The sequence below is a fragment of the Equus caballus genome, chromosome 1 (assembly GCF_041296265.1).
Source record: "Equus caballus isolate H_3958 breed thoroughbred chromosome 1, TB-T2T, whole genome shotgun sequence".
Lineage (NCBI taxonomy): Eukaryota > Metazoa > Chordata > Mammalia > Perissodactyla > Equidae > Equus > Equus caballus.
In genome coordinates this window covers 112,167,170-112,183,234 of record NC_091684.1, presented here as the reverse complement: position 1 = coordinate 112,183,234, position 16,065 = coordinate 112,167,170, and the positions used below count along the sequence as shown (strand labels likewise).

General features: G+C 36.0%; 1 protein-coding gene across 6 annotated transcripts in view; it reads right to left on the bottom strand.

Moving 5' to 3' along the window:
• MCTP2 (multiple C2 and transmembrane domain containing 2) overlaps positions 1-16,065 on the bottom strand; it is a 223,110-nt gene that overhangs the window by 32,151 nt on the left and 174,894 nt on the right. For all 6 annotated transcript variants that reach the window (XM_001488295.5, XM_005602819.4, XM_023650924.2 and 3 more), the window contains exons 18-19: positions 5,821-5,943; positions 3,051-3,092 (exon numbers count right to left, since the gene is read on the bottom strand). In XM_001488295.5, coding sequence (XP_001488345.3) covers positions 3,051-3,092; positions 5,821-5,943 — 165 coding nt within the window. The remainder of the gene's footprint in view (positions 1-3,050; positions 3,093-5,820; positions 5,944-16,065) is intronic.

The window sequence follows — 16,065 nt, the reverse complement described above, 5'->3', positions numbered from 1 at the left end:
GTTATGCAATTGTAAACTCATTGATAACCCTAAAAGAACAGATCATTCCAGTCCTGTTTCTCACAGCCAAGTTAAAAACAAACCAACCCACAATGCAGGCTTCACAGTGCTGTTTCTTTACGATAGCAATAGGAATGGTTTTTTTTTTTTTTTTTTACATGCCCTTATGATTCTTTCTTCCTGATGTTAATAGTAAATGCTGAAATATTCTATGTAAGTGATTGTTGGGCTGGAAAAAGAAAGAAAGTCTGATGCAAGTATTTATACCTTCCGCAATGAAAACAAGATATTATGGCTCTACGTGACCTTTCCTAAGCATGGGATACAGCATTTTACACAATAGTTTCTTGGTTCATGCTTCAATTACTGACCTTTACTGTGTAGAAAATTAATGCAATTTTCATTGTAATTCATCCATACAAATAAGGTCCACACAGAAGAATTCCACATATGGAATCTAATACAAATAGGAAATGTCAGCTGATTGCTGTTGGCTGAACTTAGTCACTATCTGTTTGTTCTGAAGTCCCCAGCAAACTATACTTGTAACAAGCAATTTTTTGCCTAGGCCATCAGCTATAAGAAAGAAAGAGTTCCTCTCTTCAAAGTTCAGTTTCTATAGTTAGTTTTCTAAAAGCCAAAAAACTAGTTAGCAGAAAGTTCCATGTTATAACTGAAAATAGTCTGATTTTATTTCTAATACAGCTCGCTACCATGGACTTTTAACAATGAGAAGGAATAAGAGGCTTCAATGATGTCATTTTACAACAATCCCCGTTCCAGACAATAAAAGTATGACAGACCCCAGACCGTGTCCTGGTCTGTGCATCGGAGACAGGCAGAATATGGGAATGTGTCCATCTCCTGAGGAAGTCGTGCCAAGGGGCCCCGGCATGCTTTCATCTTCCACAGTTGTCCGTGATGGTATTTGGTGGGAAGGGGCGCTGGCAATTAAGGAGTGTCACTTTCAAGATGGATAGTTTGGGTAGAAAGGAGCCCCTCTCCTCTTCTGGTTTGGAAGGAAACGGCTGTGTGTTTATAATTTGTAAACATTTCATCTCTCACTGGGTGTGTTACAGTTCCCAGAAGCACGGTCTGTCATGTCTAACATGCAACAGAAGCCAGAAGGGCTCCGTGGGTAAGCCCTCTGCTACAGACACTATGGAGGGGAGTGGCCCAGGACTGTGTGTGCAGGTCGATGATGAGCACATCTCGGTTGGGGAGGCTGCGATCCATGGAGAAGAAATAATGAATTGTAATATACATGTGGATGTGTGCTCAGGAATTCTTAAAGTTGAAATTCCTTCTAGTTAACAAATCTCTTAGAGAGGTAAGAGTGAAAAGATACCGACAAGGACTGCAAAGTTGGCCAGTCTCGCCTAACAATAGAAGGGCTGGGTTAAGCAGAAGAGGCATAAATACAAGTCAAAATTTCATTTTAGACTTATTCTTCTAGAAGATTTCATAGAAATATGAAAGTGAGGAAGCAAAACAAACGTGGCCATGCTGTAGCTATTAAATACTAGGAAAACACTATAATCAAAACATCTCAAGAATGAAATTGCCCTGGAGGAAACAAGAGAGTCGTAGTGCCAGTGCCCTCAGTGTGGGACAGGTTGACACAACTGTTGTGTGGAAGGCCATGCTCGGATCATCCTTGCCCAGAAAGGCTGGGTACACAGCCCGAACAGCTCGACTTCACGCCCCCAGGCCCCCAGATAGCCCCTGATGCACCTCAGTGCGACGTTAGACCATGACAACCACTGGTCTAGACTTCATGGCTTGAATTTGTTGCCTGCCAGTTACTGAACACCATGCTTTCACTCATTGCCTTCTGGTTGGATGTTCTCCTTTATCAGATGGGCCAAAGACACATGGTCACAATTATCCATAAAAGGTGATGACGTCCTCTTCCACAGGTGGCTCATTTAAATAGGATTGGCCAAACAGAAAGGAATCTTCTTCATATCTAAGCCTTTGTTAATAAGATTTAGGATTTTGCCTAGTACAGGTTTAAAATAATTTCCTTAATACTTGCGCTTCCTTTGATAAAACATCCCATCATGCACTTTAGCTTGGCTATGACTATTTTCAATATTCAAGCCACTCACGTCAATTTATTGAGAATAAGGTTGCATCTGAGTGACCTTTATTCTGAAAAAGGTTGATTCCCTTTAAAACAATATTATACTTTATTTTGTTATTTTGCTATTAATGATCATCTTAGCACAACAAATAAGATTTACTTTGTAATCCACCCAATTTGTTTGAAATGGGCAAAACCATCTGGCATGCTCAATTAATTTTAAGGCTGCTTACGTCATGGAGCCAGTGTTTTTGAATTTGTCTTTATTTCCTGGGCAGTTTATATTGGATACTTATTCTTAAGATTCTCCCTTTTGCCCTTTTCCTCTCCTGCTAGACTCCTCTCCAACTACCACCACAAGCCCGTGACACCCACAGGTTCTAGCGGACTGGAAGTCCATTAAGCTAGTAGCATCTCATTTGACATTTCGCTTTTTTTCTTTTTGTTCCAGAAGGTTTGTCTGAAAGCGCAATGACAACAAAAGCAGCAGATTTGAGAGATTTTCCCAGGAGAAGAAAAAAGGACAGATGTACACAGACATATAGCTGAAAGCGTTGCCAGCAACAGCTGGGAAAGTGACAGGCTCTGAAGTGGGTGACCACCCCACAGAGTGCAGACACGAAGCTCAAGGAACGGCAATTCCACTTGACTTACTTGTGACTTCCTAGGCTGCCTTTCATCTACCTTTTCTACACCAAGGGGACAGCTCATCTTTGCTTGCATCAAATGACAGGCCTCCTATAGGTATGCTTTTTATAATATTCCAATTATTCCGTATATTTTATCCCTTTTCATCTTCATTTTAAAACAATATTAAAAAGGGGCATCCTTTATAAATTACAAGAAAATTACTCTACTGGTCACTCTATAGTACTAAAAAAAAAAGAGTTTGACTCAGTCTGGGCACACATAGTCTGCTGAGACATTAATGCTCTCTTTCATGTTCTTTCTTGAGCCCACTCACCTTGTCGTCGTCATCCTCCTCTTCATCTATGTCTGTGCTCTCCTGAAAGGAAACCCCGCAATTTGTTAATAAAACATCAACCCAAATTACCAAATGCAAATTAAACTCATATACATTTTTAAAGTTTTCCGATATAATTTAAACACTTGTATTTGTAAGACGCATTATAACCTCTTAAAAAATAATGCTTCTAAAGTTCAGACTGGAAAGACTATAAACAATATGCATAATCTACGTAAAATTGTGAACTATAAATAAAGCTATTAGGCAAGTGCCCTTTGAAGGCATCCAGCTTTAATACCGCATTGCCAAGTTGCACTTTCTGTAAACAGTTTTGTTCTTACGCTGACAAATGAACCCAGTGCTCTGTTAAGGCTGAGAACACCATGCCTACTCCGTTTGTGGTAGGCTCATTGTTATAATGACTGCTCTTTCCCTTTGGGGCCATTACCAAAACATTAGACAGTAGAAAATGCATTAGTCTGACGATAATCAATCTCAAGAATAAGTTACAGGTTTCTCTATGGTATTATTGTTTTCCTTGGGCTTCGGGCTTGGTGGGGGGAGGCAGGTGAGGGGAGGAAACTCTAGGCTCTGATCTGGACTAAAGGCACCTGGCTTTAGTTCAGTGGCCGCAGCACCAGCCGTGCTGCAAATAGGGCTTTTCAGATTCGTTTAGAAATCTTCCCTATTTAATCGGTAAATTTTAATCATACCACTGCAATGTTTAAAAGCTGACACACACTGGTACACAATCAGATGGGTTCAGTAGCTCGGAAAGAATGCTGGGTATTAGAAAACCAGGGACTATTTTCAGCTTGAACACTTACCTACCTTCTTAACCTTGCAAAGGTCAGACGTGCTGTTTAGATGTCATTGTTCCAATAGCAAAAAGAATGGTGGGTGCCATGCTCTTCAAATGGAGGAACTCTAAAGTACCCAGAGTACTCTGCTATACCCCATAAAACCACTGAGCAGTCCTCAGGCAACTTCTCCAGAGCTGATACCGTGTTACCTCCCAGAATTCCCATGAGCTTCGCCTAGCAGTCTGTGCGACACTCACTGATCCAACCCATGTACCACTGGCAGCAAGTCTGCTTTATGAAAGCAAATGAATACAAAGAAAACACACGAGGGGAGGAACGAAACTGTAATGAGCAGTTAGCAGTCTTCAGCTTAAGACAAAGTCTTTAGCCAGAGATACTGTTCCAGCAATTTTTGCTGTGTGACTCTGGGCAAATCACTTTGCCACTCTGAATCTTAGTTTCATCAAGCGTAAAATGAGAATGGTAGTTCTTGCTTCTTTCATGCTTGTGTTATCAAGATTAAATTAGGTGATGAGTTTGAAAATGTTTCACAAATTAAAAAGGTTTTATGAACACACATACACATTTACATGCACATATACATAAGTATACTTATGTATGGATGCATAAGTCTATATATACTTGCATACAAATACACACACATACATATACACATATACACATATATATATGCTATAAACATTGTGTTTATATAGCTGGAAAAATAAAATGATTACAATTGTAAAAATGTTAGTTGACGGCATTTTTATAACAGATGTTTCTCTATAAAACTTGCCTTTATCTGTATCTCTGTGAAACTCAGTTCTTAAATGAACCTATACTTTAAAGCTATTTATTTACTAGTTGGTTCCAGCATCTTCAGGCACCTTATTATAGATATATGCCCATGCCTACTGCACTAAACAATAAAAAATCAAACGCAATAGAGTTTTGAATTTGGCTGAGGTTTGACTTCCTGCCACAACACTCATTTTTCCCACTTCCCTTCTATCCCAAATGAAACCAGAAACAACCCTTAAATATCCACTACTTCAGAGATGATGTTTTTATAAGGAGAACATTATAAGGAAAAACAGGTGAAGCTGGTCAGCTTTTGAGTCTTGAAAAACTCCAAGTGAAGGTGATCTTTCTAGAGAAGATGTTATCAAGTCTCGAGACCTTGGATTTTTGTTTTACAAACTTGGTTCTTGAATCTGGAATGCCAAGATTAATAAAGCAAGCTTATAAATACAAGCTCCTTCTCACCCAGAGCAGAAAAAGATCCTATGGGCTGGGATAAGAGGGGTGGAGGAGGAACGTTGGGAAAGAAGTCAGATCAGTAGACACTGGGGGATGGCTTTGAGAAGGGGCCTTGGCCAGACTTTCTTCAATACCACAGGGAGTTTGAGAATTACAAGAAAAACTCGGGCACCTGAGAACAGAAGGACCCATGCCCACCCCTCTCTGACTGCCCCGGGATTTGGTAAGGCTCCACAAATCCCCCAAGCTTTCAGGCCAGGGGAGAACACTGCACAGGGCGCCTATGGGGAGAGGTCTGAGGCAGCCTCCCAGAGGCTCGCTGTGCCCCGAAGGGCATCAGAGAGTCACCAAAGGCTTTTCCCTAGTGGTTGAGAGTGTTAGTCACAGGAACCTGACAGAGAACCAGATGGACACACTGACATGTGCTGTTGGCATAGAAATGATGACCAAGAACCGGAGGGCTCTCCTCAAGCTAAGAATGTAGGCCAAGACTCAGGAACATAAGATGCCACAGAAGGAAGTCTCCAGACTATGCCTGAGAAGAGATCTTGCCCCTGTAACTTGAATACATGTACAGCGCTGCTTCTCAAGCATCAAATGCAACGGACTTAGGCCATGATTTGGAGGAGGTGGTGCTGTTGGTTTATTGTTGTTAACACATTTGTCTTTAGTCAAAAGTCAGACTTACTGGAATCTTTGCTCACCTGGCTGTCCTGGACGCTGCCAACCTTCCCTTTCATGGGTCTGAGGAAATTGTAGATAAACAGCAGCAATAACGCCAGGGGGATCATATACAGCTCGAAATTCCAGACAGTGACCAAAAACACCTGATTGGAAGACAAATAAGACCAATGACTGCTTGAGAAAACTGTGGGAGCGATCTTAAACTCCTACTCTTGACTTAGGACTCTCTAAGTCAGTTCCAAACAGGTTAACACACACACACACACACACACACACACACACACACACTGATTAACAAAGATTTAGAACTGGTAGTAGAATGAGGAAAATGTAGACATGAGTTGGCTCGTCACACTCTAGAATAGACAGATACAGTAGCCCCATATCTGGAAACTCTATGACCCTATCAACCCTATTCAGTTTTTTCTTCCTGGATTTCGTGTACCAGAATTTAGGTAAAGTAGTTTGGAAAAATCGAAGGTCATGAAGAGGGGGGCCACAGGCCCAATTTTGCCAACAGTGAGGTTTATTTGAACTGGAGAGAGTGAGTACTTCTTAAATTGGCTGCCAATGTTGAAAAATCCAAATATTTTAGGTGAAGACTTCAGGTTTCCAAAGTCTCTTTGAAAATCTTACAGTCTTCCGATTTTGAGGCCAGATGGCCACAAGAAAATGATGGGCTTGAACTGCCTACATCAGACAAGGTGCGTGTGTACCTGCCCGACTTCTATGCCTCTGAATCTGGGACAAGGACAAGGGAGGGCTTGGGTTTGAATGTAAGTGCCTATGCTACAGTGGTCACTGGGGACATAAATGCAAGTAAGACATGGCCCTACCTCCAAGGAACACACTAATTCATAGGACAAATAAGATAACACATGCTAATGATGACATGAGGCAAGAGTGACATCTTGGGCAAATTACTTTGAAACTTGAGCCCCACTTTCTTTTCGAACTCACACATAGCGCAGAAGCTGAGGTAAGATAATTTGTGGTTATCAGCCGTTCCCTCACAAAGGCTCGAAAGAGTAACTAGAGTAACTCGTATAACAGCTCAACTTAGAAGATGGGGCAGATTCTGCATCTTAAATATTGAATTTTCCTTTCCAAAAGCAGTATTTTCACCTGTTACTACAAACTTTTTCTACCATTGTAAGTTTTCTTTTTGCAGATATTATATATTTCTTGCTTATATTTTTGGTTGCTATTATAAATTTAATTATTTCTTCCATTATATTTTTCAGGCAGGCAATGGTTTGCCTATAAAAGCTAATAATTTGTATATATTAATTTTTTTAAATTAAGAACCTTACTGAATTTTCTTATTGTTTCAAATAGCTTTTCATTTCATTCTTTTGGAATTTCTAAGAATACAGTCACATAATCTCCAAATAAAGAATTGCTTCTGTTTTATCCTTTCTAATACCTGTAACTTATCTTTTTCATTTTTAATTTCATTACTACTAACAAAACAACATTAAATAAAACTGTTGAGAGGGGTACCATTGTCTAATTCCTGAATTTAATGGAGATGCTTCTAGTGTTCATTTCTCTAACATTGCCATTGGCTTGGAGTTTGAGCTATACAAATCATGTTAAAACTAGAAAGTTCATATACAGGTGTTTTTATCTATTATTCTTTGTATATTTTAAGCATTTTATAAATCCTCTTTTGTTTCTGATCCAAACGTAGTGAAAACCTTTTTTAAACAAGAATACCTCCATGAGTTTCAACAAGGGTTTATTTAATTATTATTTTTAAAATCAGGAATGATGGTGACTGATCAACTGCTCTTTTGCTATCTTCTGAAATGAGTGTTCTTGTCTTCTCACCTTAGAACATCAATATGGCGCACTGAGTTTATAATTTCCTAATATTGCAGTGACCTTGTATTTCTGGGAGACACTCCTTCGGTGAGGTGTCTTTTAATGTACTATTATATTCTATTTGCTAACGCTTGAAGATGTTTTGCACAGACATCCATGAGTCACATTTATCTGCCACTTCCTTTTTGTGTTATTTTCAGGTTTTAGCATCAGGATTATTTTGGCACCATATAAAATTTTACAGTCTATTCTTTCTTTCTCTATGCCTCAGGTAATATTTTTATATTATATTACTAAATATTCCAAGAATGAAAAAAATACGTAGACTAACAAATGCCCACGCACTGCCTAAGCACAAGGATTTGTTAACATGCTGTAACCTACCTTTCTGATTTATGTATTATTCTTCCTTTTTTAAAACAAAACACTTCAGATAGTTGGTTCCCACGGTCAACCTTCCTTTGTCCTACTCTTCCTATTCTCAGAGATAACCAGGTCCTAAAATCAGTGTAACACCTGACGACACCTAAGGTTTATATTAGAAATAACATAATCTGCATCAAAGTTTTCATATCATTCTAAAAATTTTTTATTCAATATTATGCTTTATAGATCTATTGATGGTGTATGTATAAATCAAGAATATTCATTCTAACTGATATATGGCACCCCGTTCAAATGAACGTACTGCAATTTTTCCATTATACTCCCTCGTCAATGAAAACTTAGGTTGAAATAGTGATTTTAGTTTTTAATGTAGTCAGACATATTAATCTTCAACCTTAGGATTTGTGCCTTTAACGTCTGACATTCTACTTAAGGAATCATATTCCATCCTGAAATGATAAAGGTACTTCCTTGTGTTTTCTTCCAAAAGATAATTGCGTGTATGTGCGTGTATGTGTGTGTGTGCATGTGTTCCTTATTTTGTCTCAAACGCTTTTTGCTTTATATTTGAAAAAAGCATGCATATCAAGTTGAAGTTCTGTATCAAGTTCCCACAGGAGCATTTTTTGTTTACGGGCCCCCTAATCGCTCCCATTGATATGTACATTTCTATTCTTTTACCAAGACCACATTTGAAACCTGTAGTTTAGTAACTAGATGATATCCGAGTGGGCAAGTATGTATTATTTCACTTTCAAGAAAATTACCTTGGATAGCTCTTTGTCCTTTATCCTTCCACACATACTTTAGAATCAATTTGTAAAGTTCCATAAAATTCTTGGTGAAATTTTTTGATTGGGATAGTCTTGAATGCATATATGAATTTGGAGAGAACTGATAATCTGATATTGACCTTCTGAATCAAAAGGATTGTTTATTTCTCCATATATTCAAGACTTCTTTTATATGTCTCAAAACATTTTATTATCTTCACTATACTGATTTTGGATATGTTTTACTATTATTTTTCTAAGTAACTTAGAGTTTTGATACTATTATGAATGGGGTAATTTTTAAATTTATATACTTTAATTCATTACTGCTGGGTACAGTAACAGTGATTTTTATGTGTTGCTCACATTACTTCTGAGGTCTCTCAGTTGTAGGAGATCTCAAATATATTCTTTTGGAGATCTGTTGTGGAAAATCATATAAACTGAAGATCATGACAATTTTTCCTTTTGTGTTTCAATCTACATGTTACTTATATTTTCTTTTAGTGTTAAACCTCTACACATTTTTTATGAGTAAGTATAGAATTTTTTAAATACTTTTTGAATCAATGCAGATTATTATGTTGTTGATTTCTTTCCAGTCTGTCAATCTGGTGTGCTTTATCAACTTTCTTTTATTTAGTAGTTCATAGTACTCCTTTTCCTATAATTTTCTCTTTCTCTTTTACTTTTTTATTTTGAACAACACAGAGAAAAGTAGAGAAAACAGCACAGTAATTTCTCTACTAGGTTAAGCTAGAAATTTTCCTAATTGTTACCCATTTCCCTTTCCCTGTTCTTAAACTTCTTTTAGGATTAGTGTCATTTAACCGTATTCTAAATGGTGGTTGTTTCTAAACGTCTATCTACTGGATAAATGAGATTTTACTGTTCTTTTAAAATGCTAAATATAATTTCAAGTACAAAGAGGCTGACAAAATACTATTGAGAAAAACAAGAAAGAGCATATTTTTAACTTATTTTCTTCATCACAAAGCTATTTATAAACTGTCTTTGACAAAATTACTTACACATCAAGAAATATTAGAGGGATGCTGTGTTAGGTCTATCAAAAACCCTTCAAATATCCTTCATTTGCCATAACATCCACCTCATCAGGTATAGTTAAGTAAGCCTAGAAAGCATTGTACATCAAAGATTGAGCTGCATTTAAACCACATTCAAAGGACCCAGACTCTTTAGAGTGAGGCAGTGGTGCCTTTAGAAATATTTTTCAAATCAATGCCTAATTCGCACTTCTGTAGTAAATACTAATTTCCTAACGAACATGTCTTCTAGGAAAACAAATAGAAACCTTGGGCAAAACTTGAAAAAACAAGACCGCTATGTGAGAGTCTGAACCACTCAGTTATTAAAACTTTGCAAGGGAGCTGGAATCTTGGAAAAAGAAATCAGATCTGCACAGGGTCACTTTAACATTTTTGCACCTTTGACCTAAGAGCGGCTGCAGGCACAGTGGTGGGGAAGTTGGTGATACCAATAGGAATATTGGCCATCTTTCTGAGTGAAGGAAACAGGTCAAGGAGTTGGGGACAACCAGAGCAACCAGGGAGTACAGAGGTACACTGGAAAGAGAGAGCAAGCAAAGAAAAGCCCCAAATTCTGTATGTGAACTATGCTCCAGTCTGTGACATACATGCGGGGCTGACCCAAGTCTGAACTGGGATCAGAGCTGCTACCCACAGGAGGGGTGACACAATTTGCAGTTTAAATCTAATGATGTTGCATGCCTTCTTAAGACAAAAAAAATCAACATTATTTGAAAGAATGTAGCAGAATCTAGAGTCTCCACCACGTAACATTCCTAACGTCTAAGACACAATTCAAAATTATGTGGCATAGAGAGTCAGGAAAGTGGAATCCATTTTCCAAGAAGAGGCCATCAACAGATGCCAACTCCAAGATGAACTGTATGTTGAAATTACCGGACAAGAACTTTAAGCCACCTATTCAAAATATGCTCAGTGAGGTGAAGGAAAATAAACTCATAATGAATGATAAGTTAGTAAATATAAGCAGAAAATATAAAAAGGAATAAAGTGGAAAACTGCCCAACTAAAATACATCGGAATTTTTTAAAAAATTCAGTGGATGTGCTCAATAGCATAATTAAGAAGAAAAAGTCAGTGAACATAGAGATACATCAAAAGAAATCGTTTTACCTGAAAGAGAGAAAAAAGATTGGAAAATATGAATAGAATGCCTGAGGCCCATTTGATAATTTCAAAATTTCTAACATAGGTATTTGGAATCCCAGAAAAAGAGAGAAGAAGATAAGAAAGTATGTCAAGAACTAAAGGCTGAACACTTCCCAGAGAAACTCAAATAGAATAAATTCAGAGAAAATGAGGCTTAGGCATATATGTTGTAATCATACTTCTGAAAAACAAAGATAACAAGAAAGTTTTGAAAGTGACTCTCATGTTGTTTCTAGAAGTTCCTCTTTGGAATTGTTAATAGTCTATATAATAAAGAAAAGAACAAAGTTGACATACTTGTTACATCTTGTATTTTTTAGGTAGCATGGAATTTTCTTTTTTAAGATTGGCCCTGAGTTAACACCTGTTGCCAATCTTCCTCTATTTTCTCCCCAAAGCCCCAGGACATAGTTGTATATCCTAGTTGCAAGTCATTCTAGTTCTTCTATGTAGGATGCCACCACAGCATGGCTTGATGAGTCCTGTGTAGGTCCACGCCCAGGATCCGAACCAGCAAACCCCAGGCTGCCAAAGCAGAGCACACGAACTAACCACTCACCCCAGGGACTGGCCCCAGGACAGCAATTTTAAAGAGTTAATTGAAAAAAATAACAAAACCAAAACCAAAAACTGTTAAGCCAAAATTCTACATCCAGTGAAAATATCCTTCAAGAATGACGGTGAAATAAAGATTTATATCAGAGAAAATTAAAAGAATTTTTCACCAGCATATCTGCACAGCAATATATGCTACAGGAGTTCTTCAGAATGAGTGGAAATGATATCAGATAGAAACGGAAACTTCAGGAAGAAACGAAGACCATCAGAAAGGAGAGATAAATAGGTCAAAATAAAAGATTATTGTTTTCTTTTATTTTCTTTAGAACCCATATAACTGTTTAAAATAATTCTTGTAATATTATCTTGGTGGGGTTTATAATGTATTTAGAAGTAATACATATGAAAATTAAAATATAAAGAAGGGTAGGGATAGGTGGGCAAACAGACTTAGAAGAGTTGCAATATTTCTGTGTTTTAGGTGAAGTGATATAGTATTAATCTGAAATTGACTGTGAAAATTTAAGGGAAGATTACACATATATGCACATACTTGCACACATGCATATTAATCCCTAGGGCAATCACTAAAAGAATAGCACAGAGAAGAATAGATAAAAGTCAATAGATAAATTAAAACGGAATTATAAAAGGTAAGCAAAGGGAAAGAGAGAAAAAGAAATATAGTGGAAAAATGGAAAATAATAAAATGGTAACTAAAGACAACAATATCAATAATTACATTAAATGTTAACGGAATAAATGCTATAAGCATAAAAGACAGAAATGAGAATAAACTGAACAACTCTGTGGAAAAGAATGACAATTTAAACAAAGAGAAAAATTGTCAGAAAATACAACTTAACAAACTTGAATAGATCAATTGAATTTATTGTCAAAAATATCCCCACCTAGAACATCCTGGCCTCGGTGGTTTCACGGTTGAATTCCAGCAAACATTTAAAGAAAAAAGAATATTATATTGGAGGGAAAACTTCACAAATAATTTATGAAACCAGCATTACCGTGACACATAAACCTGACAAACCCATTAGAATGAAATAAATTACAGGTAAATATCCAATACGAACAAGGATAAAAACCCTTAAGAAAATAATAGCAAATTAAATCAAGAATTCAATGAAAAATATAGACTATAGTATGATCAAGTAGGATATGTTCCAAGAATGCAAGATCTCATTCCACTTTCAAAAATCAATCAGTGCAATTCACCATATTCACAAAATAAAGGAGAAAAATCATTTGACTATTTCAATAGATGTGGAAAAAGAATTTGATGAAAAAAATTCAGTTCAATGCTCTTAACAAACAGTGAATAGAAGGAATTTCCTCAGTGTGATAAAGGACACCTACAAAAATCTTACAGTTATCATATTTGATCATACTTGGCAGTGGTTTATTATATGTAAATTATGCCTTAAAAGTTCATTAAAATAATCAGTATGTGCTAAGAAAGACACTTAGGCATGCAATTATATGAATAAATCTCAAAAACACATTGAGTGAAAGAAGCTTTATGCAAAAGAGCACACACTGTGTGATTCTACTTATGTGATGTTCTAGAACAGACAAAATGATTCTATGACAGGGAAAATTGCATGGTTTTGTTCTAAAATTAGGAACAAGGCAAGGATATCTGCTCTCACTACTTCTATTCAGTATTTCACTGAATGTTCTAGCCATTTCAACACGGTAAAAGAAATGAAATAAAAGGCATGAGCATCAGAAAGAAAAGTAAAACTCTCTCTTTTTATAGATGACATGATTTTTTACATAGAAAGTCCTGAAGAATCTACAAAGAAAATCCTAGAAATAACAACTAAATCTAGCAAAGTAACAGGATAATAAAGTTATTTTTTAAAAAATCAATGCTATTTTTATATACTAGCAGCAAGAAATTGGAAAATGAAAAATTAAAATTTCCATATATAGTAGCAGGAAATCCCATGAAATATACGGGAATAAAATTCACAAAACATGAACAACATCTCTTCACTGGAAATTATAAAATATTGCTCAGGAATAGTACAGAATATCTAAATAAGTGACATATATGTCACTAGTTCATGGATTGTGAGATTCAACATTGCTAAGACGGCAGTTCTCCAAAAATTGATCTATAGATGCAAGCAATCTCAATCGTGTAGAAATTGACAAAATGATTCCAAATATTATACGGAAATCCAAATGACATAGGATAGTCAAAGCAACTTTAGCAAATAAAGCTTGCACTATGATTTCACAACTTATTATAAAGCTATAGTAATGAAGACAGTGTGGTTATTGGTGAAAAGATAGACATAGATCAATGGAACAGAAGATAGAGTCTAGAAATAGATCCACATATAGGCAGTTAATTGATTTTTAAGAAAGTTGCCAAGGTAATTCAACAGGAGAAATGAGAGTCTTTTCAACAAATGGCACTGGAAGAATTGGATAAATGTACAGAAAAAATAATCACTAACCCTTATGGCTTACCATATATAAAAATTAACTCTGGATCAATCATATATCTAAAAGTAAAGGCTAAAAATTTTAAACTTCTAGAGAAAACATAGGAGAAAAATCTTTCTCATGTTGGGATGGTCAAAGATTGCTTAGGACACAAAAATTACAAAGAATAACGTAAAGAATAGAAAAAATGGACTTTATCAAAAGTATTCTTCTCTTGCTCTCTGGAAGACAATATTAAGAAATGAAAAAACAAGTCACCAAATGGGAGAAAATATCTTCTATACATATACTGAAAGAGAAATTATATTCATAATATATAAAGAATTCTTACAACTTAATAAGAAGACAACTCAATAAAAACAGGTAAAATATTTGACCAGACCCTTCATGCAAAAAAACATCTGTATAAATACCTAAAAGCACATAAAGATATCCAACATTATTATTCATCAGGAAAAGTATATTAAAACTACTATGAAATAGTACTACACAGTATTGGAAAGGATAAAATTTTAGAAACTGACAAGATAAAGTGTTGACAGAGAGAACAATTGGAGCTCTCATACATTCCCGGTAGGAATACAAAATGCGAAAAGTGATTTGGAAAACCACACGACACTCTCTCTAAAAGTTGAGCGTACACTTGCCCTAATTCACAGCTTTTCTACTCCTAAATATTTAACATATGTCCCATGAAAAGACTTGTGATCAAATGTTCATAGCACAGCAGCTTTATTCCAAATAACAAAAAAAACAGCAATAGCCCAAATATCCACCCAACAGTTGACTATAACACACCTATACAATGGATCACTACTCAGAAATAAAACAGAACAACCACCTATAAAATGTCAAGGCCAGTGCTTGAAGCTAGATTTCTCTGACACCAAGAGAGCTTCTCGCTCTACCATGTGGATGCAGATGCAAAGGTGACTTGATCTGATCCTTTTCATAAAAATGTAATTTTAAGAAATTTTTAACTCAAATCTTCAACTTGAAATATTTATTCACTTTCTTCCCCAAAATGTGTTTACAATAATTTTTATAAAAATAGATATAAGAAATATGCCAAATCTCAGCTGAGAAAAATGTGATTCATAAAAAGACTGTGCTTTTCTGGGAAAATCCTAAAGACAGAAATGCCTTAGGGAGTCAATGGTTCCAAGTTGGCTGTGATTGAAGAACTCAGCCAGGGTTGCCATAGACACTCGAACAAATCCTCTAGGCATTCTTTCTTGAGGCATGACAAGAGAAGGATGTTATCTCATGTCACAAAGAGTTTTAAGGAACAAATTAGGCTATATTGATCAGGTTTCATTATGAAGTGGTCTATAACTAATTAACTAAGTAATTGACCAACCAATCAACCATTTAATATCTTTTTTACATCCAAGGGGATGCTCTTACTTCAAAGTAGTTAACTTGGGACACCAAGTACAATGTCATGACTATTACCCCAAATACTTTGGGATCTCAATTTAAAATTACCTTAAGATTCTGTCCTCCTATCGTTTGAAAGCGGATTCAAGACAAGGAAATAGCCAATTACATGAAGCCAAGTCTCTGAAAAATTCTCAAAAACACTGCGTTTGTTAGAACAAACAAAACAGTGTACGAAGTATGATTATAGAGATTAGAGTTGGCCGTTTTGAACTACACATTGTCCACGAAAGTAATAATTAAAAGAAGTTGAACAATAAAACAAAGATCCTCATTTGCATACAAATATTTTGGTAGGAGTGCTCATAGAAAATCATAGCCTATTGTATGTTTGTATTTCATAAAAAGCTATAGGCATGCCACAGAGATTTGGGTATCCAGTGAATATGATCATTATTTATAGAGTATGACTTTGCCCCAACATTGGTCAGATTAACTATGCGATCTTAAATTGCTATTCTACTTTGCAGTAGAAAGACATAAGTTGACTTAATAGGGCATAAATATATTAACCATGTAAAAACAAAATTAAAAGTTCACTTGTGGTAGAAAATTATTGAGAAATTTATATAGCAACTTTCAGCTA